General features: G+C 42.5%; 3 protein-coding genes across 7 annotated transcripts in view; all 3 read right to left on the reverse strand.

Annotated features, from left to right (window-relative positions):
- Positions 1 to 1,288: 1,288 nt before the first annotated feature.
- LOC130182621 (transcription regulator protein BACH1-like) lies at positions 1,289 to 7,994 on the reverse strand. The gene is made up of 6 exons (XM_056397676.1): positions 7,873 to 7,994; positions 7,267 to 7,322; positions 6,889 to 7,137; positions 4,707 to 6,158; positions 3,334 to 3,540; positions 1,289 to 3,229 (listed from the first exon to the last, which is right to left on the reverse strand). The coding sequence occupies exons 3-6, from the start codon at positions 7,135 to 7,137 to the stop codon at positions 2,897 to 2,899; spliced, it is 2,241 nt and encodes a 746-aa protein (XP_056253651.1). The 5' UTR covers positions 7,267 to 7,322; positions 7,873 to 7,994; the 3' UTR covers positions 1,289 to 2,896.
- Positions 7,995 to 8,602: 608 nt separating this feature from the next.
- On the reverse strand, positions 8,603 to 19,506 carry map3k7cl (map3k7 C-terminal like). Of its 2 annotated transcripts, none has more exons than XM_056397679.1 (5): positions 18,954 to 19,506; positions 17,842 to 17,952; positions 15,197 to 15,255; positions 13,517 to 13,632; positions 8,603 to 9,580 (listed from the first exon to the last, which is right to left on the reverse strand). In XM_056397679.1, exons 2-5 carry the CDS (start codon positions 17,915 to 17,917, stop codon positions 9,400 to 9,402), a joined length of 432 nt encoding a protein of 143 aa, XP_056253654.1. In that variant the 5' UTR covers positions 17,918 to 17,952; positions 18,954 to 19,506; the 3' UTR covers positions 8,603 to 9,399. The 2 variants fall into 2 exon arrangements, with proteins under 2 accessions (XP_056253654.1, XP_056253653.1); XM_056397678.1 differs by having other exon boundaries at positions 17,842 to 17,923; positions 18,954 to 19,505.
- A 4,884-nt stretch (positions 19,507 to 24,390) lies between these two features.
- The window catches only part of grik1a (glutamate receptor, ionotropic, kainate 1a), a 33,066-nt gene continuing 30,039 nt past the window's right edge, over positions 24,391 to 27,417 (reverse strand). For 2 of the 4 annotated variants that reach the window (XM_056398434.1, XM_056398436.1), the window contains 2 exons: positions 26,821 to 26,990; positions 24,754 to 24,884 (listed from right to left, as the gene is read on the reverse strand). In XM_056398434.1, coding sequence (XP_056254409.1) covers positions 26,865 to 26,990 — 126 coding nt within the window. In that variant the 3' untranslated portion in view covers positions 24,754 to 24,884; positions 26,821 to 26,864. Of the gene's footprint in view, positions 24,885 to 26,820; positions 26,991 to 27,417 lie in introns of all 4 variants that reach the window. The other 2 variants (XM_056398433.1, XM_056398435.1) reach the window with 1 other exon arrangement.

Genomic DNA, 27,417 nt, shown 5'->3' on the forward strand with positions numbered 1-27,417 from the left:
GACAGCTCGTCAGGAGTGCCTGCAGGTAAACACAAGCAGAGGGGTCGTCGTGCTGAAGTGCCTTGGAAATGTTTTCCAGACGGATTAAAGCCGATAACTCTCTTATTAGATCAGAGCACATCCAGCCGGCTTAATCACATGGAGACCAACAGGCGACTTACATAATTCTGCAACAAGAACTTAGATGACAGACGAGACTTGATCTGATTTGACCGAGTGTCTTTCTCCCTGTTCTCACCAGCAGTAAATCGCTCGTGTGGTGCCATCTGTTGTCAAATTAGTCACACTGCAGGCGTTTGACCCACTTCAAAATTCACAGATATAAGTTATGACCGCTGATTTATTAAAAACAACTCTATTCATTTGCTAACTTTTGAATTATACTGACTCAACTTTTATGGCCTAAAATGGTGACATATTACTAGTACTTGTTCATACTTTCCCACAATACCTCAGAGATAAACACTGCTGGGTGTACATGCAGGAACACGTACACACGCTAAAGTGAAAGCACTTGAGAATGACTGGACCTGAAACGTAATCGCAGCGTGTGAACACCGAGACATGTTTTCCCAAGAAAATTACCTCATCCATCAGGGCGACTTTCTCATCTCTTAGTCCTTGCTCCTCAGTGGCTCTTGGTTCCCACTCATTAGTGCCAAAATCTATTAGATCATATTAACCTGCTTGACCTTTGCCACCCTCTCCCACCCCCTCCCACCACCACCACCAGATCCTCCTTTAATTCTCTCTTTATGATAAGGCCGTGACTAGCCAGCGAGAATGGTCAACATTATTGTGATTTACAGATCTTTGTACTGCTATGTAATCATCCGAGGAGTATTACACTATGTTTGCTCACATAAAAGAAAATTGAGAGATGAAATAACAGTCTCTGCTAATTAAAATAGCCCCCAGAGAGAGAGAGAGAGAGATAGAGAGAGAGAGAGAGAGGGAGGAGGAGTGAAGTGGAGAGAGAGTGAAAAGAAAGAAAACCCTGAAAGTAAATTAAAAGTAACAGAGGTGAGAGGAGGTGGGAGAGAGAGAGTGACTGAGATTCAGGAGGGAGAAACATGAAAGACTAAAAGTGGGGTATTAAATCATTAATATATCTGTCCAGGTCCTCTGAAGACCTTTGTGAGCTCAGCTATTCATCACTCACTCTGAACACTGACGGATTTTACATCTCATTAACCGTACCGATGCTGTTTCAATAATACTGCACTGCACTGACAGTCATCTTCATAAATGGAGGAGGATGAAAACAAACATCTTTTACTGTTTGGAGCAGTTTTTGTTCAGTTTTAATGTCTCACTTTTTCTTTAAAAAAAAAAAGATACAGTCATTTTTTTGCACTAAAAACAAAGGAATTTGTGTAGCATATACTGTTGTATACATCTATACAGATCTCAGTCTATTAACTGTAAATGCACTGCCACTAGAGGGCAATAAGCACCAGCGTTAACATGCATGTTTGCAGTCAGTCTGGTGTGAGAAAAAAATGTTTTATGTCTTATGTCAACCATCATTAAAACCTACTATCCTGAAATAGTACTCAACATTTTCTCATAGAATCAATGTATATCTGATTTCTGTATTATTCGTTTTTATATTTAATCAAATCATTTTGAAGACCAGCTGCACTGTGACGATTATTATGCAGAGAATAAGTCTATAAATATATGCACATAAAATACAGTGGAAGTTGATTTTCAGGAAGTCTCGAAGAAAGTGTCAAAGATCTACTATCAGCAGGGGGTAAGCTACAGAAAATGGAGTAATGAATGGGATGCACAAAAAAAAAATAGAATATATACTGTATAATTGTGCTGTTGATAGGAGACACAAAATATAAACATAAATCTGCTGCATTCACCAATGGTTTGCTGCTACATTGTCAACTTGATCCTTGCCAGTCATTTAGATAATGATTACACAGTGTGAGACAGCCTTCCACCTAAAAGTAATAAAAAAAAACTGATGAGAAGCAGTTTCTTTAGACACTAATGAAATTTGTGAGGTCTGTTTTTGTCAAAAGTCAAAGCGAAGCGTGAGAGTTGTTGTGCAGCCCAGAAGAAGCTGTGTCACTGTGGTCAGCTGAGGAGAAGCGACCACAATGACTGGGCCTGAAATATGAGCGCCAGACATGTGACCAGAAGGTAAACATTGCACACATTGCGTCAAGTCTCTTTGCCGAGTTGCCTGGTTTTGGTGCAAAATGCTGTGGTGTGTTGCACTCTGCATAGCGAGGGCAGAACCAACACTGCGTGCAATGTGTGCTGAATTTTCCTCTTAACACCTGAGATATTGTATCAAACTGTATAAAAATTAGTTTCAAAACAATGAAAGTACATATATATACTATATATATGTATTTAAGGATGAAATTATAGTCATCCTGAGGTAATCAAGCATTGAAGCATATTTGAAATACACAGACGATTGTTCCTACTGATTTATGCTTAAAGCTGTGATTGTTTCAGTGCTAAAATCTTCACATTCTCAATGTGCACCTTGGCTGTGTTGATTTGTAAGCAGGTACCTTTTACCAGAAAACACACTGTAATAAGCAATTTGCAATGCTGGAAACATTCGCTTACAGAAGGTCATCAAAGACTTGTGATTGGTTGATTGGTTTTGGACACCTGGAATGCATTTCTGACCTCTCAGTATAAGTCTAAGAGTTTAAATCAGTAAGGTAGTAGCCCATGAGTTTATTAAAACTTGTGTGGCCTTGTCATTATAAAGGAACTGTCATATTATGATAACAAGGATTGTGATTCCTTTCTTTACTCCACAGTCCATGTATGGACATGCAAGGTGGGAACCCTGGACGACCTCAGGCTCCACCATCTTATGAGTCAAAAACTTTGAGTGTGTGAGCTGGATGTGTATCTAAAGCGAAGGCTGACCATCTCCTGTGACTGTGTTCCTGCTGGAGCTGGATGACACCTCCTGAGACGTCGTGTACTTATCAGAACAGGCTGAGAGTGAGGTCGGGGGCCGGACTGGCAACCCTCGCTGTGAGAGGACAGCGTCTATGTGGGGAAAGAATGAGGCCAGGGGGCAGTCAGGGGAGGTGTACTTGGCTAACACCTGGAGCTGCTCTGGCTGCAGGTTGGCTTCGTTGCAGACCCTTTGGCATAAGGCAGTGACACTGTGACACGTTTTCAGCTTCAGCTGGCTCAGCTGGCTCTTCTCCACGATTAGTTTCTCCCTCTCTGTCTTCTATGACATACACAATGCAGTGCACACAATCTTATGAGCATGTCTGTAAACAAGAAGTGGCTTAATAAGAATTTACTGATTGAAAATAAAAGCATGGTTTTTACCAGTTTATTGATTTCACACTGCAGGTTGTATATGCAGTCTAGCTTCCTCTTGCGGCAGCGCTGCGCGGCGAGGCGGTTTTTGCTGCGACGCCTCATGTCATGAACAAACTCCAGCTGTTCACGTGTGAACTCCTGTTGCTTCAGCAGCTGCTGGAAGTCGTTCCTGCTCAGATCCACAATCCAGTCTACAGAGAAAGGCAACTGCACCTGCACAAAGAGGGGAAATGGTTAAAAGGTACGCAAACAGATTCTGTGACAGTGAGAGCATCTACATCAGTGAGGGAGACAGAGCCAAAATCAGTGCTAGTCATGTCATGCCACGGATGCTAGTGTGACTGCATATGTTACAAACTGGTCTAGACAAATGAAAGTGCATGTTTTGTTGAATCACATCACATCAGACGACCTGAAAGTACAGGGCCCCACACATACACCTGCTATAGAGCTGCAGACGTATGGAGAAAGGGTTGATTTGTCATAACAACATAAGAAACACACAAAGCATCAAATCATCATTGTCAGCCATGTGGTCCACATGCACTTAAAAATTATAATTAACATTAAAATTCAAATAAGTTATTATATATTTATATATAATATTTAATGATGAAACGTGTGTCGAGCTTCGCTGCATATGGACAAAATGGATATGGAGCGCAGATAGTTATATATTTATCAAACTGTTAATAATTAACTGTAAATACGAGTTAACTTTTAAAAAGCAGAGGTCGGGTGCTGGGTTATTGCTGCTGCTAATGTGTTACAGGAAATGTACACTCACCCGTTTATTGTAGCTGTATAAATCATACAGTGTCTTTATCTAGTGTAAATAAAAGCTTTTTTTTGTGTGTGTTTGTCTGAAATGACCTTAACTTTTTCTGCACTGCGTCAGGAACATCCACACAGTCAGTAACACGGACAGTGACGTGAGAGATTCCTCAAACCTGTTGTTTGTGTGGTCGCTGCTAACTCAACAGGCTGAGGTGTCGAATTCAGCTGAGTTGGACTCTGGACCAATTAGCAAGACACACGCTCATGAACACGGCACCCACGCATGCACACACACACACACACACACACACACACACACACACACACACACACACACACACACACACACACGCACACGCACACACACCAGCTATACTTGGTGAATAATTAACCGGCACTTTAGCGATTCTACTTTCTGTTAGATGAATGCAAACACTCATTTGCATCTGATATAATGTACCGAAAACTCTTATCTAGAGCAAACATAGCGAAGTAACCTACAAGTGAGGTGAGTTTGCTGATGCTTGTTGACACAGTGAGGCGGCAGGAAGACACATATAAAAGAGAACAGAGGAGGCTTCATTCATAGTTTGACTGCTCACCTGTCTGGCCCTCTCTCTTGTGGAGGACTCGCTGTCTCCTTCTGTTTCTGTCTCTGAGTCTCCATCTTCCCCCGAGTTTAGGGATGACACGCCTGAGTGAGACGCCCCCTCGCACTCAGACAGCCCCGCTCCCTTCCATAAACATTTGCTTTGGTCCAAATCCTGGAAAAAAGGGCAGCTGGCAGCGCTGCTGGAGCTGAGGTTGACTTGAAGCTTCAGCCACTCTAAAGACGCGGCCTGCATCAGTCCACTCCCTGTATCGGAGGAACTTCCTGCATCAGGGTCCTGGAAGTTCAGCCGAGACGAAGCCATGTCAGGTTTGGCCAGGTGTTCAGCCACCTCCCTTTCCATGGTGCCCCCCTCTCTAGCATTATTCACCGGCAGGTTCGCTCTTTCCATGCTGCCTCCTCTTTCTTCCCAGGCATTATCTGCCCTCCTCCCCTCAGCTTCTACCTGTTCCTCTGCCTTGTGATGAACAGACACTGTCTCTATTACACAAGAGTCCCGTGGTTTCTTGTCCTCTTTAATGTCCATGACAAACCTCTCCTGCCCCAGTGACCTAGTGATTGCAGGGCCCTCAGCTAGGGCCCTCAGAGGGCAATGGTGCAATATTAACCTTGGTGACCTCTCACCCGGCACTGCGCTTTGCCCTATGGAGATTGCTTTGACACAGGAAGAGCTGACTCCATCGGTGTGCTCCATCTCCTCCTCCATCTTCATAACATCACTCTTTCTTTCCTTCTCATCCCATTTTCCCTCTCTTTCATTTGTGTCTTTCTTAATCATATGAGCCTCCCCCCTGCTTACGCCATCTTCTGTCTTCTTGTCCTGTATATCAGTTTTCCACAGCTCATCAGCTCCGCCTCTGCTCTGTCTGGTGGGATGTGTTTGTCCAGTTTCATTCTTACTGCAGGGTGAGCTGGGTAGGTGGCAGTCATCCCTGATAACGGTTACTACATTGTTCTGACTTTTCTCTGTGGCACAAGTTTCCTTCCCACAAGCCAGCTGGAACTTGCGGTACTTTGGGCACTGCATAAAATTATCATTTGCCCCTTCAGCTGCAGGTGTTAACGTGCCTGTACTATTCTGACTTCCCATTTTGCTGTTCACTGATTTCTTGCAGAGTGAAGCCACTTCCTGCCGAGATGGTGAGTCAGCAACTGGTTTTACTTCTTTCTCATCCAACGGCATATCGTCAGAGTCTATGCCACAGTCCTCCTTCGATAACTGCCTCTTGCATTTCTTCTTACAACAGGTGTTTCTAGGAAAAGGGACAGCGCCATTGCTGCTGGAGAAGAACTTAGGGAGGAGAAAATCAAAGCATGCCTCGTCTAGGTCTCTGAAACCAAGAAAGGAAGCTGAGTTACGTATTTCTAAGACATCGTCTTTCCCAAAGAGGAGTTTGGATGTGTAGGCAAACTTCAGCAAGGGTTCAAAGCCAGCAACAGTCACCTGTGAGAGAGGACAAATTACAGAAATGAGCACTTTTTATATTCAATTGACTTGATTCACTCTTAAGGATCACAGCAGGTGTTTTTATAAGATTTTCAGTCATATAATCCAGCATACAACACTGTAGACCCAGTTGAGAAACTAGAACTACTCTGATTACAAATGTTTAAGGAAATAAAACCCATGGTTGTTGCTCAGCAACAATACATGTGACGGAAATATCTAGTTCCTGTGGCTTTTCTCACATTTAGAATTCTTATGAATGCATTTTCAGGATAATCTTCTTCTATGAGTTATGCTAACTAACCACAGTACCTCTTGAATATCAGGGAAAAAAATAATTAAAACAGTCTCATTAGTACGGTTAACCAACAGGAACATTCAAAATGCTGATATGGTTTCTTTTGAAGCCCATTACATATATTATATACCTTATATAATCTACTGGGAGCAGAATTGAAACCACTAAGGACCAGAAAGATTTTAATGTTGATAAACCTTAAGTAAGTGGTACATTACAATCTGGGTTATCCACTATCCTTCAGAGGGAAACTTCAGGCACTAATCATGTGTTTTCTAGGTGACAATTAAATGAAATTAATCTAATACAGTCACCTCGTGTACCCTTGATTATAGACCTCATAGTGACTTCACTTTGACACAGATTTATTGTTGACAGGTGGCACTGCTTGTGTTGTATCTACTGTGGCATCATGAGGTGACATCTCACCTCTTGTGGCAGAGTGATGACCGCTCCGTGCTGCGTGAGGGGGGAGATCCTGTGCGTGAAGTACTCACTACAGGAAGCGAGTACAGAGCGGTGGGCTCTGAAACTCTGCCCCTCCACCACCACTGTAACATCACACAACATGTCCCGGCGACGCTGGTCGTCCAGGCAGCACAGCACATGGGAGGAATGCACTGACGACTCAAATGTAAACACAGACGACCGGGGAGCAGACATGGCCATCAGGGACATCTATATGTACACACAAACACACACACACACATATACACACACACACAATCGTATAGTTAACCACTTCCCCTGTATCAGGATATATACTTAAAAAGTTATACATAAAAATGACAACAAAAACATGCCTACCTTACACAGCTGACTTTATATATCCAAGTTTCTTAGAGTGGTACAGAAAGTCCCAGCTGTTGAGCACACATGGTTATTTCTAAATGGAATGCCGTCCAACCAGGCTGCGCTTCCCAGAAAGCCTTATCTCAACTCGGTTACAAACTAAAAACTGAGCTTGACTCAGTCATATGGCCTGTGTGTGAGTATGTGAGAGGGAGGGAGACATTGAGGGAGAGTGTGTGTATGTGTGTATGTGTGTTTGTGTGTGTGTCTATGTGTATTGCAACAGCGCTGGGTGTAACAGAGCAAGCGCTGACTCATGCACTCCTGCTGATAAAGGATGAGCAAGCAGTTTTCCCGACCATACCAATCCCACCCTTGGATCAGTCTGGTAAACTAACAAGCTCTTCCCAGAAAAATCCCTTTACAGATTTACCCCCAGACACCATTCAGAGATTATGGTGAAGGTCGGGAATATTAAGGCAGTGTTTAAACAGGTTCTTGTCTATTGTCAATGTCTTTAGATTTTAGATTAGCGTGGAATTACTCAACTGACTACAGAAACAGGGTGTTTTGAGAACAAGTGGCGTAAATACAAGAGTGTTAAAAACAAATGAAACTGACCTGTTGCGAAGAGAGGGAGGCTATTGTGTAAATCTAAAGCTTAATGTTTCTCAATAGGATCCCTGTCGTTTCATATCTTGTTGTATTTCCAGGTAGCAGCAAATCTGTCTGTGAGCTCAGGTCAAGTTCCTTGTTGTGTGTGTGTGTGTGTGTGTGTGTGTGTGTGTGGGTGTCTGAGAGTGAGAGAGAGAGAGTGAGAGAGAGAGAGAGAGAGAGAGAGAGAGAGAGAGAGAGAGAGCATGCCCTGCCAGCAGAGGCACAATAGGTTAACAGCTGTAAACCCAAAAGCAACTAATCTAATTGAATATTTGTGCCCTATAGGTTTGAGTTTTTTCTTGTTTTTAAGGTGTCAGGTCACAAATATCTGACAACAGAGGCACATTAATACTGACAGAAAGTGAGTTTTTGTATAAAGAATAAAGAAAAGCTACCGGGCAACAGTAAAATACAACAGAGTGGAATAATCATCCTTACAAAGCCCTGTTGCCTGTGTCACATGTTTTCAAGGAGGAAGAGGGAAGCCAGACTCAAGCTGGCCAATCAGGTGACTGTTTCATAATTCCAGAATGAGCTAATCTCCTCATGAAAAAAAAAAAGAAAAAAAAACAAACAAAAAAAACAAAACAATCTAGTTCCTTTTTCCATGTAAGCGACTCAATATGGTCAAAACGCACACGGCACACACGACACAGCACCGGCCTGGAGAAATGAAACTACAGTAAGGAACTGATGCTGGTGTTAAAATAAAATGCATTTTATTATTAGACGAAGATGATAAGTGACAAGTTTATCCTGTTGTATGCTTCCCCTTCTACAGTTGAGTGAGACACGCTACATCAAAAAAAAAAAAAATGTACAACTCTTACTACAGTGTTGTGCCGCAGCACACACTTATTGAGAAATGGGTGATCACCCCTTGTTCATTTGCTGTTCCGCACAAATGGCTATGATTCCCCATTCCCTACCACTGCGCCCAACACTCATCTCATTTCTGTTTTACCATAAGAGGAACATGACAGGTATTGGGGAGGAGAGAGGGGGAGAGAGAGAGAAGGAGAGAGAGAGAGAGAGAGGGGAAACACTCTTCAAAATACGAGATTTGGACCACATCATACCACCTTTGGCTCCCTCCACAGACCTCAGAGTCTCCACAGGACCTGAGACGGATATCAGAATATCTGGTCACATTCACAGCAGCTGACACTGTATGAACATTTACTGTGTGGTTATTGCTATAGTGACCAGCAAAGGTTCTGCAACATCACATCATCACAAAATGGGACGCAGAAAAATGCCCTTGTGTCAAGGCCTGGTAGAATCACTATCACAACTTCACACTGATGAACAAACAAAATGACTCAGACGTGAACAAACACGGCTTCTTTTCTGTGTAATTAGCTGATTCACAGGATGTAGTTGTGCAGACTGAGCACTAAAGCTGAGCCTTCATTCCTGCTTGGTATTTTCTTTTCCTGGCCTGGTGTCAGCTGGATGTCTGGAGGTCTCAGGTTCTGCGGAGGTCAGAGGTCACGAGGAGTCCTGCCTCGTTCGATTGGTCAGGCAGAGCCTCTCGAGCTGCTGAGCGCGCTCGTTGTGGACAGTCACCAAGTTGCGGTTCTCCTCTGTCAGACGCCGAAACTCCTCCTCCAGGCGGGCAATCTCCATGGCAACCTTCTCATCCTCTACCAGCTCTGCCAGCAACTTACGCCTACATGGACAAGTGAGATTTTCGAAATCTTAGGAGCAGGTGCAGAAGAAAAGAAAACTCAACAAAATAGCATTTCTCAAGAATCTACAATTACTTGACTGTCAATATATTTGTTCATTTTCTGTCTCTTCCCACTTTCTCTTTTTCAGTTGCTGTGAAAAGCTGGAGACTGTCCCAGAATGCACTTGGCTGGAGGCAGGGAAACTCCCAAAATGCAGACGATCACATACATTCATACATATGAGGAAATTAAGAGTCTGCAGCTGTCTTGTTTCTAGACTGTGGGAGGAAACCAAGGGGACCTAAATTACCATGGAAACAATACGAACTTACAGGAAGGGCCTGAGCTGAGAAGAAAAACGAATCCTGAGTTGGGCAACAAAGCTAATGAAACACAGTTTAACATTCATGATGCTCATGATGATCTGTTGATTTTTAGTACACATTTAAATTATAAGCATGTTGTACAGCTACCTTATGAGCAGCAGAATTTCTCCAAAGATCAAAGGTCTCTGTGTGTAGTCGTTTTCAAGCACATTACCATTATACGCTATAAGGCAGGTTTAATGGCCTCCATGAGAAGAAAAAGGTTGTTTTATTGCTTATTATGATGAATTTAAGGGCCATACTTTCTAGTAAAATATTCTTTATGTCTGTTGAGCTCTTCTGTATGGAGGATTATAAAACTTGAGTTGTGTTTCAGGAAGGGAAAGCATTTTTTCTGGTAGATTTTATAATGTTGTAGGAAGTTTTGTTTATTTCTGTCAAACATTATTTCTGCTGCTTAAGTTCCCATACATGGGCTGGACATGACTGACGACTAACAATTCTTTCTTTCCAAACTCATCCTTCTATCTCTCCCAATAAAACCAGTTGAACTGAATGACTCTGGCACTGGTTTAGGCAGAGTGACCTGACTTTATCTGGCAAACAGAGACCAGCCTTTGGACTTTGAGGGGCTGTATAAGCATGAGTGTGCGCACATGTGTGTGTACAACATGTGTAATGGCCTCACACCTGAGAGTGTCTGAATCTCTGTGTGTGCGCGTGTGTGTTTGCGTGTATATACACACAAGCATATTAATACATTTATCAAACCAATTTGTGTTTTAATAGGAGTTACAATGCACTTTTAGTGAAAAATCACAATTAATATGGTGCCTAACACGATATATTTATATAGAGAGTCCATGTTTAAACAGTGTATAGAGTCCAAGCTGGACAGTCATGACAACACAATTCATTAGATGTATAATGGAACTGCAGACAATAGACTACTGAGTTTAAATCTTCTTCTCTTCAGACCCCCAAGTAAGAAAACGAAGACATAACTAGGACATATGTACGTATCTTTTCAGTCTTTTATCTCCATATAATCCAAGACCAGGAATTCCCTCTGAATTGGTGAGCGTAACCGTAGTTCCATTTTTGGATACAAAACACAAAGACGGGGGCGGGTATACAACATAATTGTTTTCAACTGTAATTAAGTGCAGATTTTTAGCCACAAGTTTCCAACTGCAGGCAAAAATGTTTCTGTGTGTGTCATCATGGGGAAAAGTGGTCCTGGAGAGACATACTGCAGCGGGAACTACCAGAGAAGTGGTTCTGAGTACTTTGCCAGGTTTATCTGTCTGTCTGTCTGTCTGTCTGTCTGTCTGTCTGCCTGCCTGCCTGTCTGCCTGTCTGTCTGTCTGTCTGTCTGTCTGTCTGTCTGTCTGTCGCTCTGTCTGTCTGTCTGGTTGGCTAGCGTCACAACCGTGCAAGATACTGTCACAAAACTTTATAGGTGTGTAGTTGAGATGAAAATGAAAGAAAAGTTTGAAGATGTAAGAACTCATGTAATAATGTAGAAAAGAATACTGAGCACTGAACAGTCGGGGCGTCAACATGTTGACGGGCGTCACAGCTGATCTGATCCCATCAAAAGATAGTCTCAAGCTTTTACCTTTTTTAGAAGCAAGTTGAAACATGCATGTGTAAAGTCGATTTTGTTTGTGTGTGTGTGTGTGTGTGTGTGTGTGTTTGCATGTGTGTGCGTGTTTACTTGACAATGGCAGCCTGTAAAAGAGGAAGAGATCTTTTTCAGTCCAAAAAAAAATCTCTCCAGACAGCAGAGAATCTCATCTAAATTGTGCACAACACTTTTATTTCATTGGAAAAGGTTTACACTGTCACATTAGTGTAAGTTGTTGTTAGTTGCCTTTTCCGTTTACCACCATTTTTAAAGATCTGTCAAAACTATACGTTTTTTAAAAAATGTTAAAAAGTCAAAACTTCTAATCTGGACATGAATGAAAAAAAGAAAAGTCATGTTTTAACAACGGTGCTATTTCTTGTGTCGGCCCTTTGTAGCATAATGGCACCAGTAATATTATGTATATAAATTTTGTTTTTGTGACATCGGTGGAATAAGATTCAGTTCAGCAGCATCACAAGACTGATTTTGTAAAAACTGGAAAGGAATTAAAAAGACCAAAAGCAGAGTGAGTGAATTTTGGAAAATCCCTGAACAGTGTGTTCCAATGTTGTTCCTGTTGTCATTCTTGCATCACATCACTACATATGTCTGAACCTGTATGTAATCTTCCCACTACATTACAGGAAGTAACGACACTTTCAGTGTGTCACTTGAGTTGTTGTAAATGGTGGGTGACCAGTAACAGGAAACATGGAACCATTTACCCTTCCATGGAAATGTGCTCGACGTTGTGATTAATCAGTGGTGCGATGATGATGTTGTGTTTTGAATATCGGGGTAAAAGCACAGTTTGTTGGATTTTTACGCGTGTTTAGTTGTGTCTCAATTTGTGTCTGACTTTGTGTGTGTGCGTGTGTGTGCGTGTGTGTATGTGTGTGTGTGAGCGGATCTTGGAACGTGCGTCAGCATGAAAAGAGAGAACCAATAGTTTCTACAGGTCTGACTCATCACACTCTTATCTAAACTCAAGGCTACACTCAGCCCATCAGAGTCTGCCTGCTGTTCTCTATTTAGCCCAGTGGTGTAGGTTGTATGAGTGTGTGTGTGTGTGTGTGTGTGTGTGTGTGTCTTTTTGTTTGTGTAGGTGTGGTGGTGGGGTAACAGCAAAAGGCCTTGAAAATCCCTCTGCTAAGACTCCCCACAGCTGCTGAGGACACAGGGGACAGTGTGCGCTGTGTGTGTGTGTTTGTGTGTGTGTGTGTGTGTGTGTGTGTGTGTGTGTTGTGTGTGTGTGTGTGTGTGTGTGCGCGTTATAACGTGCAAGCATACACGGTACATACACCTGACAGTTGCTGCAGTTATAGTCATCGCTATTTTCCCCAAATATGATCCAGAATCAGCAGCATCACCTTCACAACCACGCTCATCCCTGTAGACGCTTGATGTTGTCTCTAATTGAAAAGTCATTACGATAACAAATACATGTGAAATGAAAGTCACACATTACCAGCTGTTCCAATATCATGTTGAGGGAACCGCTCTTGTCGGTCATGTGCTCTATGCTGTAAACAGGCTATTAACATGTGCCATCTGGTGGACATTTGATTCAAAATGCCTCGCAGTCCTGTAAGTGTTTGCATTTTTAGCAAAGCTTTAAGCCCTAACCCTTCAAACACCCACCTCTATTCCAATAAATTATTATGATTAATTCTCATTTGGTTTGACTCAGTTTTATTTAATAGTGTACCAATGGACATTAAAGCATCTGAAAAATCTAATTATTGAATAACTGAATTATGATTCCTTGCATGCCATCTCTGGCCGACACTATAGACCTGCCAGTAGCTACCAGAACATGAGCCTGTGTGTGTGTTTTCTGCTGGTCCTCGATTTGACACAAAACCCTCTGATGAGGAGTCTGACGCTTCAACATCACACTACAAAGTCTTTCATTTGTACTCCAACCAAAAAGGGTGAGTACAAACGATATAGATGTAATTCATTTTGAGGCTTACTTGCGGTCCTCAAGCGCGGTGATCTCATGTTTGACCTGGTGGAACTCTCTCGCCATCCTGCAGTGTTCCTTGTAAACCTGAACGCTCTCCCTCAGAGACACACAGGGGGGCACTGGCTGCGAGAGGTCGGAGAGATGAAGCACTGGTTTAGGATCCTTTCAAGCTATTGTGCAATGCAAATACAAAAACACAATCAACACTATGTACAAACCCGGACTTGATATTTTTGGAACAGCGCTCTTAAAAACAATGCAACTAATGATTATTATCAACCTCGTGATGAGGTATTTGAGTATTTCCTACATTAAATGATCAACCGTTTAGTCGTGAAAGGTCCGAGGTGACATCCTCAAAGATGGATTTTGTCTGAGAAACAGTCCACAAATGAGAAAAGCAGCAAATCTGAATCCAAAGTTTTTGCTTAACAACAAGATTCAAACAATGAATTGATTATCAAAATAGCTGGTGATTCATTCTCTGCTGATTGAGCCATCAGCTAATTGTTGCAGAATAATTTCCCTCTTCCAAGGTAATGTTTCTAATTATAACTTAAGCTAAAAGGCTGCTAAAGGGCTGACCGTGTAACCTTTCCCACAATGCCCCGCAGGCGCCTCTGTCCCATACTTTGATCCACGGCAGGGCATCTCTACCTCTACCATGAGAGGCACACACAGGTCTGAACCTAGCTGCAGATATGACTGATAAAACACGAGACTGCTGTGTTCGAGGATATGAAGTAAGACTTAATATCCACACCACTTGATGATGATGATCTCTACAATTGCTTTATTCCTCCTTGACAGCAGGAGTCCGAGTGGCACGCTCACCATCTTGTGTTAACCCTCTTTTTATACAGTGTAATAGTACAGTGTATGGCAGCTATCATTCACTGGCTTACTACTGTTCTCATTTGATACTCTTAAGCAACATGCACTTTACATGACCCTGGCACTGGCACTGGTTGAAGGATAATTCAATGACAACACTAATAGCAGCGTGAGCGCACACAGTGAAAACACTGATTCACAGGCCGGATAAATTAAACCTGAGCTTCTCCTTATTAAGAGGTTCAGCCCTGAACAGAACAGGGGCTTAAAGCAAAATCCACTCTCAGATTTTACATCATCAGCCTTTTGTTTGTCAGGTTTACTCCACTGTTTGTTTTAGGTTAATTGAGGTTAATCTTTGATCTACTCATTTATAGTTTTATTTTTTCTCTCCACCTCTTTTTTCAGTCAGTGGTTCCCAGAGAGAGAGAGAGAGAGAGAGAGAGAGAGAGAGAAAGAGAGAGAGAGAGAGAAAGAGAGAGAGAGAGATTTCTCTGGGGGAAGTGGGTTTGAATTCAGAGGTGAGCTTGCTCGCTTGTTTGTACAATGGGCTTCATGAAGAGAGCAATAATGATAACACTAGTGAGCAAAAATATTCAAAATCAAAAGTATGCTTAAAAGGGTGAATTAATTTGGCCTTTTTGACTACGCATTAGCATAAGAAAAAAAAAAGACACCATCAAGTCACAAAAACAGAGTCAGACATGAAATGCAAAACGATAATAGCTTCTCTTTTTTTTTGATTGCCTTCTCTTCTGTATTCTGCCTGTCCTCTGTTGTGCTGCTCTGCCAGAGTCGTGTATTCGATGTGATGGGGGCGATGTGACGTGACGCAACAGTCTGTTCTGTTTACCTGTAATCGCTGTTCAAGATCCGGGAAAGTCTGAGCGAGGTCCTCCACATCTTTGACATCTATTGAAACAGAACACATTGTTCACATTCTACAACTGATTATTGTTAAAAATAATAATATTTAGAGAGCCATTTATTAAATCTTGAGCTAAAAACAATGAATAATCAGTGCAATGATATTGTAATACATGTTGTTATACATATTGTGACGTATTAAAACACAATAAACAATACATAAAGTATTATCATAAAAAGACTTATCATATAGAACGCTACTGTTCAGAGTGGTACCAAAGCTTATTATATTTTGCATTAACATGTGAGGGTCATGTTAATGTTGTTGCTCTGAGTTTCTGTACTTCCCACCACTGGCTTTTAGATTGTTTTCCCTTTCCTCCAGACAGTTTTCATTTCCATTAATTTAAGCACTCAATGATAACCGGCCTGCAGACACTCGACACTTGTGTGAGATAGAATATTTTGTCAAATTTAAGTTAGAATCACGAGGCGACTGCATGCAGCGATTGCGTTGAAAACATTGGGTCATTGGAATTTATCCTTGTAAGTGCCACTGTTGGAGGACAATGTGAAGTCTGTGTTTTCTCTAATGAATACGGTTTCTCTTCAGCCCTGTGATTGACGACGCACAAGCTTCAGCTTCCCTGCAGGTTGATTTTTTCGGAGCGCGCTTAATGTCTGTTTGCCTGAAAAGTAGGATATCATTCCCATCCTGTTTGAAAAGTTATCTCAGCTTCATTTGGTCAATCAACACAGTGCATAATGTCTTCTCAGTTTAGATGTTTTCACATCCTTATGTCCTTCATGTACAGCCAAGTGACTTCCTCTGCAGGCAGTTCCTTTAATGCATTTCTCCGCCTAATAAAATGGCCCAAAATGAAACACTATAGGGGCCTCTTATATGACACAACAACGTAGCAACACAGTGCTACACTTATAAATGAGCCACGTCCTCTTGCTGAGCAGCAGTAATGAGCTGTCACACTGACAGACATGCAGGGTAAGAACACAGAGGGACGACTAGCAGGCAGACTAAACAGAGACAACAGACAGGCCAGATGTATGGACAGAGAGGGATTTAGACAGAGAGACAGCCAGACAGACAGACAGAAACAGACAGGTTGTCTGCACCAGCCTCTGACTCGCCAGTAATGTCCCCCTGGAGGTGGAACACATGTGGAGAATCCTGGGATGATGCAACCTTCTAAAAGCGGGAGTATTAGTGGATCAGCCTGCAGCCAAGGGGCCAATTATGATGTGGAATAAATACAGTTCTCATGCTTAGGATTGACACAACGTGGGGTTATAACTATGCATGGCATTAAGTCATGAAGGGCCTAGAGGATGAACCCCAGACGCTGCGCAGGTCTCAGCACCCCCACCCCCCACCCCGCTGAGAAGCACGAGTTCAAAGAGACAACAACATGATCGCCTGGGGAATATCCAAAGTTTGATTTTGGAGCTCAGGGTCGTAACATGTCTGGAGCTACAGCTAAAACTAAAATAAGGCATGCAAGCATGTTGCCAACTAAAGCGGATCCTGTGCAGTCGCTTAAGATTTAACTTGAGTGAACCAGACCACAACTAAATCAAACATCAGTGGAAAACGAGGTGAAACTAACTGGAATCCACATAAATGGATGGTTGAGGTTGTTAAGTAGAGAAGAAAAAGCTGGGAATAAAAGAACAGCAATGAGTAAGAAATGAAATAAGGAGTCCAGTGCGTCTCTGCTCAGTCTCAAATGTGATTGTGCTGTCTCTACTGCAGCTCTTCATCTCACTTCCTAAGAAAAAGACGGGGGGGGGGGGGGGGGGGTCAGGGATGGGTGGAGTAGGACTGCAAGTGTTAACTGCTTATAAATATAGGCCAGTGTTCTAAAAGCTGAACAGTGAATCAGGCAGCAGGACACTGTTAGTATTAGAGGAGAAACCTGACTCTGCCATTGCATAGCTGCAGCTGCCGTCCCAGTGCCTGGCCCCACTGCAGTAAAACATCCTGACAGACAGCACCTAGCTCCATAGGTAGGGTCCTATGAGTATGTGTGTGTGTGTGTGTGTGTGTGTGTGTGGGGGGGGGGGGGGGGGGGGGGGGGGGGGACACTTAGGGACAGACAGTGTGGATTGTGCATGTTTTGACTCAAGACTAAAAAATAGAATAATCCAAGTCACAGTAACTACGGTGCAACTGACCGTGAGGGTGCATACATGTGGCGTCTTGCAAGTGCACAGCTGCAGACAACGCGTGTGTGGTTTGTTTTTAATATGATGCGGGTCCTACAGAAATAGAGGGAGCACCTGTCTCAGCTACAGCATAGAAGAATGAACGCAGTTAAAGTGGTGGGGCGTGATGGGGTGGTGGGAGACGGGGTCGGGGGGGGGGGGGGGGGGGGGCTGCTACAGGCAGATTGTGGCTGGTCTGTTTTGGTAAGAGGAATGTTGTGCATGTGTTCCACACATACTGGAAATGCAGTGAGAGTAGAGCTCCAGGCTTCGTCAGGTGTTAAATGATCGCTTGAGTAATAGGTGCAACTACACTCAAAATAAGATGTTACCATGATTTGAGATACAAGACAGGTGTGTGTGTGTGTGTGTGTGTGTGTGTGTGTGTGTGTTTGTGTGTGTGTTTACCTGATGTGTCGTCGAGGCTGAAGGCGATTCTAACTTCAGATTTATCAGGAGACACTCGTCTGGTTGAGGTGATCATTTATCCCTTCACGAGGCCACAGGCACAAAACAGAGCTGTTAGCACAATCAAAGGGATCTCATGAAAGACGAGAGATGATGTAATAATGGCACGATTAGTGGGTCAAGTGAAAACGGGCAGCAGTTTTAATAATCTATTAATATTCCAAGAGATTTATAATTCAAATCAACAGTTTCCAGCATCTGAAATATAATGATTTCCTGCCTTTCTCTCATTGTACATGCCTGTAAATGGACGTCTGGCTTTTAAACTTGGACAGAACGAGCAATTTGAAGAGGTTCAGAGAAATTGTGGAGGGCATTTTTTCACTATTTTATGAATTTTTAAAACCAATCAATTAATTGGTTGATCAAAATTAATCGGTAGTTACAGTTTCAGCCCTATTTCTATTTGGTGTCCAATCTGGCGCGGAAGATTTTTTTAATTCCAATTTCAGTCAGCAAGAGGAACTAAATCATGAACTCAGCAGGTGATCCACCAGAATGAAAGTCTGCAGACCCCTTTGATAACGCATGTGATTAAACCACAGCTAGGAAAGTATGAAGCCACACACACACACACACACACACACACACAGCCAGTGGTCAGTTTCATCATGCATTTAGAGTTGCAGAGGGATTAAATAATTAGGGAGCTCTGACAGACTGGCTCTGAGGTCTGCATGCCCCCTTCCAGTGAAGGTACATGCTTTTTATATCAGAACATTTGCCTCCTTTAACCCTGGTAAACCCTCTGTATCACACAGCAAACATCGATGACCTTCCACACCATCACATAATACTACATAAGCCTATATCTTTTTTATGAATGTCTGTCTCAGTTCTTAGAAATGGTTTAAAGATCCATTTTGGATGCTGTACACACAGATCAAAACGTGTTGTAATAAAATACAGCACAGTATTAGTGAGTGGAATAGTATATTAGTAAACATATAGGAAGCATATAGTCCACAATATGATGGAGAGCAGAATGGACTATCTCCAGTTTGCACTGGGAAGCTGTAAAGGACCGATCTGGGCCAGCAGGCCATTGTTACCTGAGGCAGCTACGAACACGACCCAGGAAATTCAGTTTGATGAAGTTTAAAATCAGGTGGCAGTGTAGGCAACGTCCTCGGTCCCAAATTGTTGTTTGCTCCCCGTCGGACCACAGCTGAGGTCTCTTCAGGGAAAAAAAAAAAAAGCGCAGCTCGTCTCTCTGCGCAAATCCCAAAGCCAAAGATGGCACAAGTACCTCTCCTCAGGAGCTGACCTCCACTTCCCTTCTTCAGACTCCAACTATATTGTTCTGTATTCTGAAGTTTTCACAGTGAAGGCGTCCGCAACACTCAAGAGGAACTCCAGCAGCTCAACTTCGCGGGGGACATGGACACGTTATCCGGCCGGACCCTCGCAGCCACGCGGCGCAGAGCAACACAACAGGGCGCAGGCAGGGGAGGAATGCCGTCCGCTGTCCCCCCTGTGGCGGCTCGGGTCCAATTAAATGTCTCAGATGACATGACTTTAGCCCGCAAAAATGCCCATAGCTCCGGCACTGCTTTGAGTGACACGGTCATGCCGCTGGGATGGTCTTTGGCTGTGCAATAGCTGTGCAATGAGGCAGTTGCTCAGAATGAACATCTCATGTTAGAATAGCTCTTGGGGAAGAAAATAGAGAGAACCCCCCCTCCTTGTGTGTTTATCTTGTTAGAGGGAGGTTTTTCTTGGGGGGGGGGGGGGGGGGGGGGGCACTGCGGGGTAAACACACCTAAACGCAGGTGATACGACTTTCTTTTACTTTAGAGGAGTTTCTTGCATTACAGCACATAGATACACTGTGATTCATGGTGTGGTTTTTAAAGAGTACTCCACAGAATTTGGGAGTCAGTTTGGTCACCACAGGGATCACAGGAGACCGGGGATGGTTGTTAACAGGGACTGTTGAATCATGTGATCAATTCATGCGTGACCACTTCCTTCCTGACCTTGCTTGTGAAATTGTATTGTTGTGTGAAGAGGTCTTTACAGCCAAAAGACTGGTTTTCATTGTTTTGTTTTGTTTGTTTGTTTGTTTGTTTGTTGTTTTTTTTTGGGGGGGGGGGGGTTGGACCAAGTCTATATTTTGTTTCACAGATAAAAGTGTTAGAAGTTAGAATTATTTAACTTCAGGCATTTCATCTTTGCTCATTTCAAACCACCATGCTGTCACAGCGAGGTAAACAAAGGCTGACAGGTGGGGATGGTTGTAAGACCCTTCAAACCACTTTTACAACTAAACACACTTTCTGTATCCTTCTCCTTTTTTTCAGCTGAGACGTTGAGTTGGTTAAAAGTATCAACAACGACCAATAGTTGTGGATTATGATCATTCTTAAAGTGGGGACTTCTTGTTGATCGTGGTCAACCACAGGAAGATGGTGAAGTGTTGGCACATGCACGTACAGTAAACTTATTTAGATGCATCATTTGTGGTGAGATGGTGTGGTGTGATGGTGTCACTCTTATTGATATAACTTCCCCCTGGTAGTGGGGCAGGTGGTAACCACGGTAACAATTTATTATCTGTGATATTACTCGGAGAAGTTGAAAAAAATGCTGTTTGTTGTCAACAAATAAAGGTACTTGGTGCCATGTGAGTTATAGGTGCTGAGACGACGTGTTACAACATCCCCGGTCTCCACTACAGCTTCAACAAAACATGTTTATCCAAATAAACCTCACACATAGCATTCATCTGTCAAGTCCCACAGACTTTATGGAAGTGCAATACTAAATTACTACAGTATCCTTTGAACAGAATAAAACATTTACACAGCTGTTTTTCCTTTAAAAGAAGCTTTTGGTTCATTTATCCTCTTATCCATCAGGATGACTTGCATTTCATAGCTGTCCAGTGAAAAACATGTATCCAAAGTCTGTGAGTTTTGTTTTGTTTTTGTATAAACTACAGGATTAAGTGTTCGTTTGTGGCTTGAAATGAAATTCTCTTAGTTCTTAAGATAAATAAACCATTTTAAAGTCCAGTGGATTATCGGAAACATGCATCTTCACAAAGCTAAAAACAGGAGAGCGACAGTTTGGCTTGCTCTTACGTGTCCAAACAAGTTAACAAAAAAAAAAAAGTTTACATAATTTCAACTTGAAAATTGGTTGAAGAGGCATCAGAACCTGCCTTCCATCTGGTGTGTTTATAGGCCGACATTATGCTCATGACCAGAATTCATAACAGGCCTACACAGCATCATAATAATGATAAAATGACCTTAAGCCTTTGAGGATGGATTTGAAAGAAAAAGAAGCATCATAAATTCAGCCCTGCGGTTACTGCTCAGGCCTGTTTTAATGTTCTGATTTACTGAGCTGTTGCTTTGTATCCATAAGGCCACTTCACCTGCACACCAGCAGATGACAGCATTCCCTCTGAATTATTTACTGCCAGGCTTTCAGGTGGTGGGAGAGAGAAAGGCAGAGAGAGAGAGAGAGAGAGACAGAGAGAGAGACAGACAGAGAGAGAGAGAGGAACATAGAGATAAATGACGCTCTGCACCTCCAAGAGTCCTCCTCCTCCTCGTTTGTCCTCATTGACAGGCTGTTGACACAGACCTGGCTTATCAGCCCCAGAGACTGTTCATCTCATTGTGATGGATGGGACACACTCAAACGTCTGCCACTCTTTTACGCCGGAGTCATAGTTTAGGTTTGATTCTCCTGCAGTTTGTGTTTTACAGTTGAGCGTCTCGTGTAGAGACACATGAGCCAGACTCGACAGGTTGGAAGGATTTACATGTGAGACACACAGAGGTAGACTTTCTACAAATTCTACAAGAAATGCACGAGTGCTTTCTGTTTAAAAAAAAATCTTTATGCTGCAGCTGGTTTTCTACAACAAAGGTGGTCAAATTTTTCCATTCTAAATTTAGCTTTTTCAGGGCTTTGACCTTTTCCGAATGATTTCCACACACTGCCCATTTTGTTTAAGATGTCAACAACAGGCTGCTTGAGCTGTCTCTCTTCTTCGCTTTCTCTCAATCTCCTTTTCCTCATCTGTGCTAGAGGTACAGCTGTATGGATCATAGTCTCTGACCCTCTTACCCACGGCACAAACAGACAGATGCCACTATCACTTTCCAATTCTGCTTCACCACCATCCAAAGTTGTTAGACTCTGTGCTTCAAGATCATCGAGACAAATAGTTTCTGTGGGCTAAACGAACAAGGTTATGAACACAGGTGAAGACAGGAAATACTGTTCTACAGCAGAGCGAAGTGTTCAGGTGAGGTCATCTCAGGTTAGGAAGAAGCAGGAGGAGAGTCCTGCTCAGCCGTGCAGGATGCCAAGGTCAGAGTTGTAATCCATGGCCTCATTCATGACGGATTAGGTAATGATAAAAAAATAAATAAATAAAAAAAATACTGCCTTGGTTTTGATTAAGAATTATGGGGTTAGGAGATTAGAGACAACCAAACGCTATTACATTGGATGGAGCCCAATCCCAGAATTAATCTGAATACCAAAAAAGAGAAAACTCATTACATGAAGAGATTAAGAAAAGCTCGGTCCAATTCTCTCAGGATGCACACAAACCAGCGCACACAATCCACCGAGAGGAGTGTCACAACAAAACCTCCGACTTGACGCATTTATATCCATTTATTGCTCTTTCCTGTTTGAAATGTCACTGCATTAGCTGGTAAACGCTGGCAATCAGGGGTCAGTTTTGAGACTTGAGATTCTGACATGATTGATAATGATATGTATTACGATTTAATGCTTACGGTGCTCCATTAACAGCTAGTGTCGTCCTTCTCCTTCCCTCTATATAGTTCGTTGTTGACGAATATATGATTCATGGTGATATCGTCAGTATATGCATTTGTGTGTGTTGAATGATTCCATTATTTACTTTGATTCTGATTTTACTGATGGGATTGTTTTGAAAATGAGACTTTTCCATAAGAACACATACAACACGTCCAGTCCACTGACAGAGTGTAGTGTATGGGGCAGGTGTGCAGTAAGACTAGGGGGGTGAAAGAAGGACAAAGTCTCTGAAAGTAGGTGCTGATGAGGGCGAGAGATTAAACAGGTTGGGCAAGAGGTGGCAGAGATACAAAGAGCATGAGCAAACTTTTTTTCTTCCTCTGTGATTCATTCATTTCACCTTGAGGACATAAAAAAATAAAAAATGCGCCTGAGGAAGCTCCTGATGCATGAAAGCACAGGACACAGTCGAAACCACCAGGCGAAAATATTAACATCATTACAACCGTTTGCTCGTTTTGCTCGTGTGCCGATGTCAGCCTGATGCGTTCGTGTGCGTTCAGGCATCGGTGTTGATTATTATCCTGCTGCATGATCCTGATGAGGGGAGCTCAATTCAAATTCACGTAGGGGCGTGTGTGAGTGAGTCAGTCAGTGATGATTGCCACCGGGGCTTTCTGTATTCCTGCTGCTGACGCGTAATTGTGCTGAGGATGATGAGAACATTGTCATTCCTCATGCTGACTTCCCTGCACAATGGAGGTCAAGGCCAGCGTGCTGTCAACACGCTGCTGTCAGGTGAAAGATCTTCCTGGTTTCAACGTGTTTGTTTGAGTGGTGATTACAGAAAAGGCTGAATATGTAAATTAGTTTTAAATGAAGTTTTCATAAGCATGCATTCCTCCTACTTTTTATGAAGAACTTTTGTAGGAATGTGCTGGACTTCCAAAATAAAGGTATCATGTTAACATGATGGTTGTATCTATGGATAATAATTCATCATAAAGTGCTTTAAAGCTGCTGGTAGGCAGGTTACTGTACATAACACTTATGCCAAGATTGTAAAGTACTTCAAGAGAAGCAGAACTCGTTGTAGCAGAAGCTTTTGACTCTTTTCCCATGCTCCCATCCACTGGGATCCACTGTCACTACTGGGAGGTAAGACCCCCCCCCCCCCCCCTCCTTTAGGCTTTCAAATTCAACAACAGCAAACAGGGAAAAAAAATGACTTGTAGAAAAACAAGACTGTTCCCAGGGGAACAAGGAAATTGTGTTTTGTCTTTGACCTCCTGAGAATTTCACACATAAAAAAAAACCCTGCTTCTCATCTTGTCCTTTCCTTCGCCGTGTATCCTATCCTTTCTCTGGCCTACAGACAGCAATATTTCATGATCACAAGTGTTCGTGAGGCTATGTGCATCTCTGTGTGTGTGTGTGTGTGTGTGTGTGTGTGTGTGTGTGTGTGATTTGATGTCTGTAATGTTGGCACTTGAAGGGTATGAAACAGCAGGTGTGTTTCTGACTTTCCTTGGAGGTCCTTATCTTTTTTTTCACTGGCAAGGGCTGGCTCTGCAATCCGCTCTGAAGCTACCTGCCAGTAGGCACACAAAGAAACACACAACACACACACACACACATACACACACACACACATTCTGCTGCCAAACATATAGAGCAACAACAACAACAACAACAAATTGACAACAGTTTAAAAAAATGCAAAAATCTTTTTACTCTGAAAATCAGTGAAGTTGTCGAACATTTACACAGTGGGGGTGTCTATAAAGTGTGCAGATTCAACTCTGCAAACTGCTCACAACAGTGAACTACAGCCATGAGGGAACAGCAATGGTTTTCACTATGAGAGAGCTTTCATTCATCAGCTGTTTTAACATTAGTAACGTTGATACAAGGCCAAGACTTTGTAAACTACATCTACAGTATAATGCTTAATGTATTATCCATACACATACAGTATAAAGACAGGAGTGATGAGGGAACAACTTCATATCATTCAGAGGAACAGAGAACAGAGAGATCAAACAGCAGTCTCTGTGCACTCAAGTGCTGGAGTCCCGCCTCCCTCCCTCCCTCTTTGCAGTGCGTTTGGGTTGACAGAAGATGCAAGCTGACCGTGCTCCGCTGTGGGGTCGCGACCTCCTCCGGATGCCTTTGTAACACTGCAGGGAGATACCCAGCTCCTCCATCATGGAGCTAAAAGACACGCACTGTCAAAGAGATCAACAATGGAAAGCCCGGGTTCAGACACCAATAAACATGATTTCCAATAAAATCATTATGACCTTTTAAGAGCTTCAGCCACGAGTTTAAAGACCGTGTCTGAATGTGCATGAAAATGACTGCCGATCTATAAAATTATAAGATATAATCAAAGGCAATTTTGATTCAGCCTTGCAAGTTAGCAGTGGCTTCTGGGAGGTTGCCTGCAGCTGAATGTGAGCAGCCAGACAATGACTGCAAGTCAATCTAAAGTCTAACCTGGCAAACGAGTTGTAAAAGACATGTAAACTGTGTTGTCTCATCACAAAATCCAATTACACAGACAAAAGATGAAGGACAGCGTCTGCTGTGCAACATCCTAATGCAGGGAGCTATGAATTCATAATATGCTAATTATCTGAAATTACCAAAGAGGGGGCCATCTGAAATGAGAAGCCCGGGGCTTATTTGATTTTGCGCAATAATACATTGCTTTGAACTCATTAATCTTCAATCGTGTTTATTTGCCTTTTATTTTGCTCTCCTTCTTGCTCCGTGCGCTAACTAAATTTATTTTGCAAATTATCTTCCGCAGCACAAAGTCATCCCATTTTTTATCTGTCGGTCCTCCTTCCAGGGACCACAGAAGGTCTTCCTCTTTCATCCTCAGGCTTCGCCTAAGGCTTCTCAAAGGAATATGGCTTCCTGCAGGGTTTCCCACGGACACCAGCAACACGCGCCATCAGTTAAGAGCCTTTCCTCATAAACTACCCCATAGCAAACTTCTCTCAGAAACTAAGAGAGAGGAGCAAAAAACACGGATTAAATAGCTTTATTCTTTTGGACTTTGTCAAACACTGTAAAAACCTAAACCATACTGATCTAACCAGAGCTAAATCAAGTATGAAATTAATTTACTTTTAATATCCCACAATTAAAGGTTGTTGTGTTTGAGATTCACATCTGGACACAGAAACAACACAGACCTTAAACATCGTATTAAAAGTGTTGATTCGGGTCTTATTGAATAAGATATCTTAAACGATTGCCTTACATGCACTGATTTTATATCCTTTAACGACAGTAATTCAATATTTTCTTTTTTACTACATTCTGGAGAGAGATACATCTTATGACTGGATGACAAGGTCAGTCCAGAGGTGCAGTGAGGACTGTATCCCTCTGTGATCCCATCCATCATTACTTCAGTTAATAAAACGTCCTGCCGTCACCAGTAGTTATATATGAAACTACAACTTTACTCTCGGCTTTTGGATCCGTGTCAGGGGACGTATTAAAGCCAAAATGTTGTTCCATCACTGTTATCCAAATTTCAGCCAACCAGACCAGTCTACCAAAGAGCTTAATGAGGAGGAAAATATTCAAATAACTTTTCCTATCTTTTGATTTCCCAAAAGGCACCCAAAGTCTGCCTCTAAAGTACACACAGATGCCTACTGAGGCTACGATGAATGAGGCACAACATTTGGGCCGGTGTTAGAAGGCTACTTAACCAGTGCAAGAGAAAAGAACATCTTAACACCAGGGGAGCGCTGCAGAGCCCTACACTGTTTTTATGAACTTTAATGCCACATTTAGCAAATAATGACTTTTAATCATTTTGAGCTCAAAATGAAACAAACGGCTGACATGTTTTTATCTCTCCAGATGTCCTGGGTTTTTCCCAGAATATGAGTCAATATTTTTTATGCTTTCCTCAGTATAAGTGTTTTTTATATACAACAGGAGAGTTGTCTCAGGATGGTACCAGAAAGATCACTGACATCACAAGAAACAGACATTTGCAAGGAAGCGATGTGCACAAGGGGTCGGCTACTGAAGGTAAAATGGTGTTAGTAATTGGGATTGCTTTGAGGTAGGTGCAGCTATACTGTGGTATTTCCAACAGGGGCAGAGAGAAGGTTATAACACCTGGTTACAAACCTATCGTCTAGCGAGTGTTATGAGTTGTAAATGTGCTGCCACGGCTACTCTGTGTCATCCCCCAGCAGCCTGCCGCTCTCCAGATCAGTTGATAAGGAGGTGCCAGAGGAGGAGGTGGATCCACGCCGCTGAAACTGACGGGACTGCACCCCGTAAAAGAAACAAAAGGCCTGATGAAAGCATGCAGAGAAGAAAAAAAAAAGGAGGATGGAGAAGAACATAAAAGAGATCAAAACAGATTTGTAAAAAGAAAAAAAATGAAAAGAAAAGAAAACATCATAAAATCATAAAGGATGAAAAACCAAGACAAAGCAAAGAAACTAATCGTGTGAATGGCTGGTCTGTCATGTGGAGCTGCCAAACATTTCTTTGCTATATTTAACCCATTTTTTTCTTACTGTGCAGGACCGTGAGACATGTGAGTTTATCATCAATCCATCACGTGACTTTCTTGTTGCAAAGACGACACCAGCTAGTGCAAATATGATTCTGAGTAAATACATTTTGATCGAGCAAACAACTTGCAAAAAACTAAAAATCTCATTACAAACCCGTGTTTCCTCACAGAGCGGAGAGTAACGTCTAATCCACTCATTA

Source organism: Seriola aureovittata, chromosome 15 (genome assembly GCF_021018895.1).
Source record: "Seriola aureovittata isolate HTS-2021-v1 ecotype China chromosome 15, ASM2101889v1, whole genome shotgun sequence".
Classification (NCBI taxonomy): Eukaryota; Metazoa; Chordata; class Actinopteri; order Carangiformes; family Carangidae; genus Seriola; species Seriola aureovittata.

Excerpts from the sequence above, each read along its gene's own strand:
- LOC130182621 (XM_056397676.1), bottom strand. The coding sequence starts at position 7,137 with ATGTCCCTGATGGCCATGTCTGCTCCCCGGTCGTCTGTGTTTACATTT. Across the intron at positions 6,159-6,888 it reads TCATCACTCTGCCACAAGAG|GTGACTGTTGCTGGCTTTGA; the intron begins GTGAGATGTCAC and ends CCTCTCTCACAG. Across the intron at positions 3,541-4,706 it reads CAAGAGAGAGGGCCAGACAG|GTGCAGTTGCCTTTCTCTGT; the intron begins GTGAGCAGTCAA and ends CTCTTTGTGCAG.
- map3k7cl (XM_056397679.1), bottom strand. The coding sequence starts at position 17,917 with ATGATCACCTCAACCAGACGAGTGTCTCCTGATAAATCTGAAGTTAGA. Across the intron at positions 15,256-17,841 it reads CAGCCTCGACGACACATCAG|ATGTCAAAGATGTGGAGGAC; the intron begins GTAAACACACAC and ends CTGTTTCAATAG. Across the intron at positions 9,581-13,516 it reads ACCGCGCTTGAGGACCGCAA|GCGTAAGTTGCTGGCAGAGC; the intron begins GTAAGCCTCAAA and ends TTGTCCATGTAG.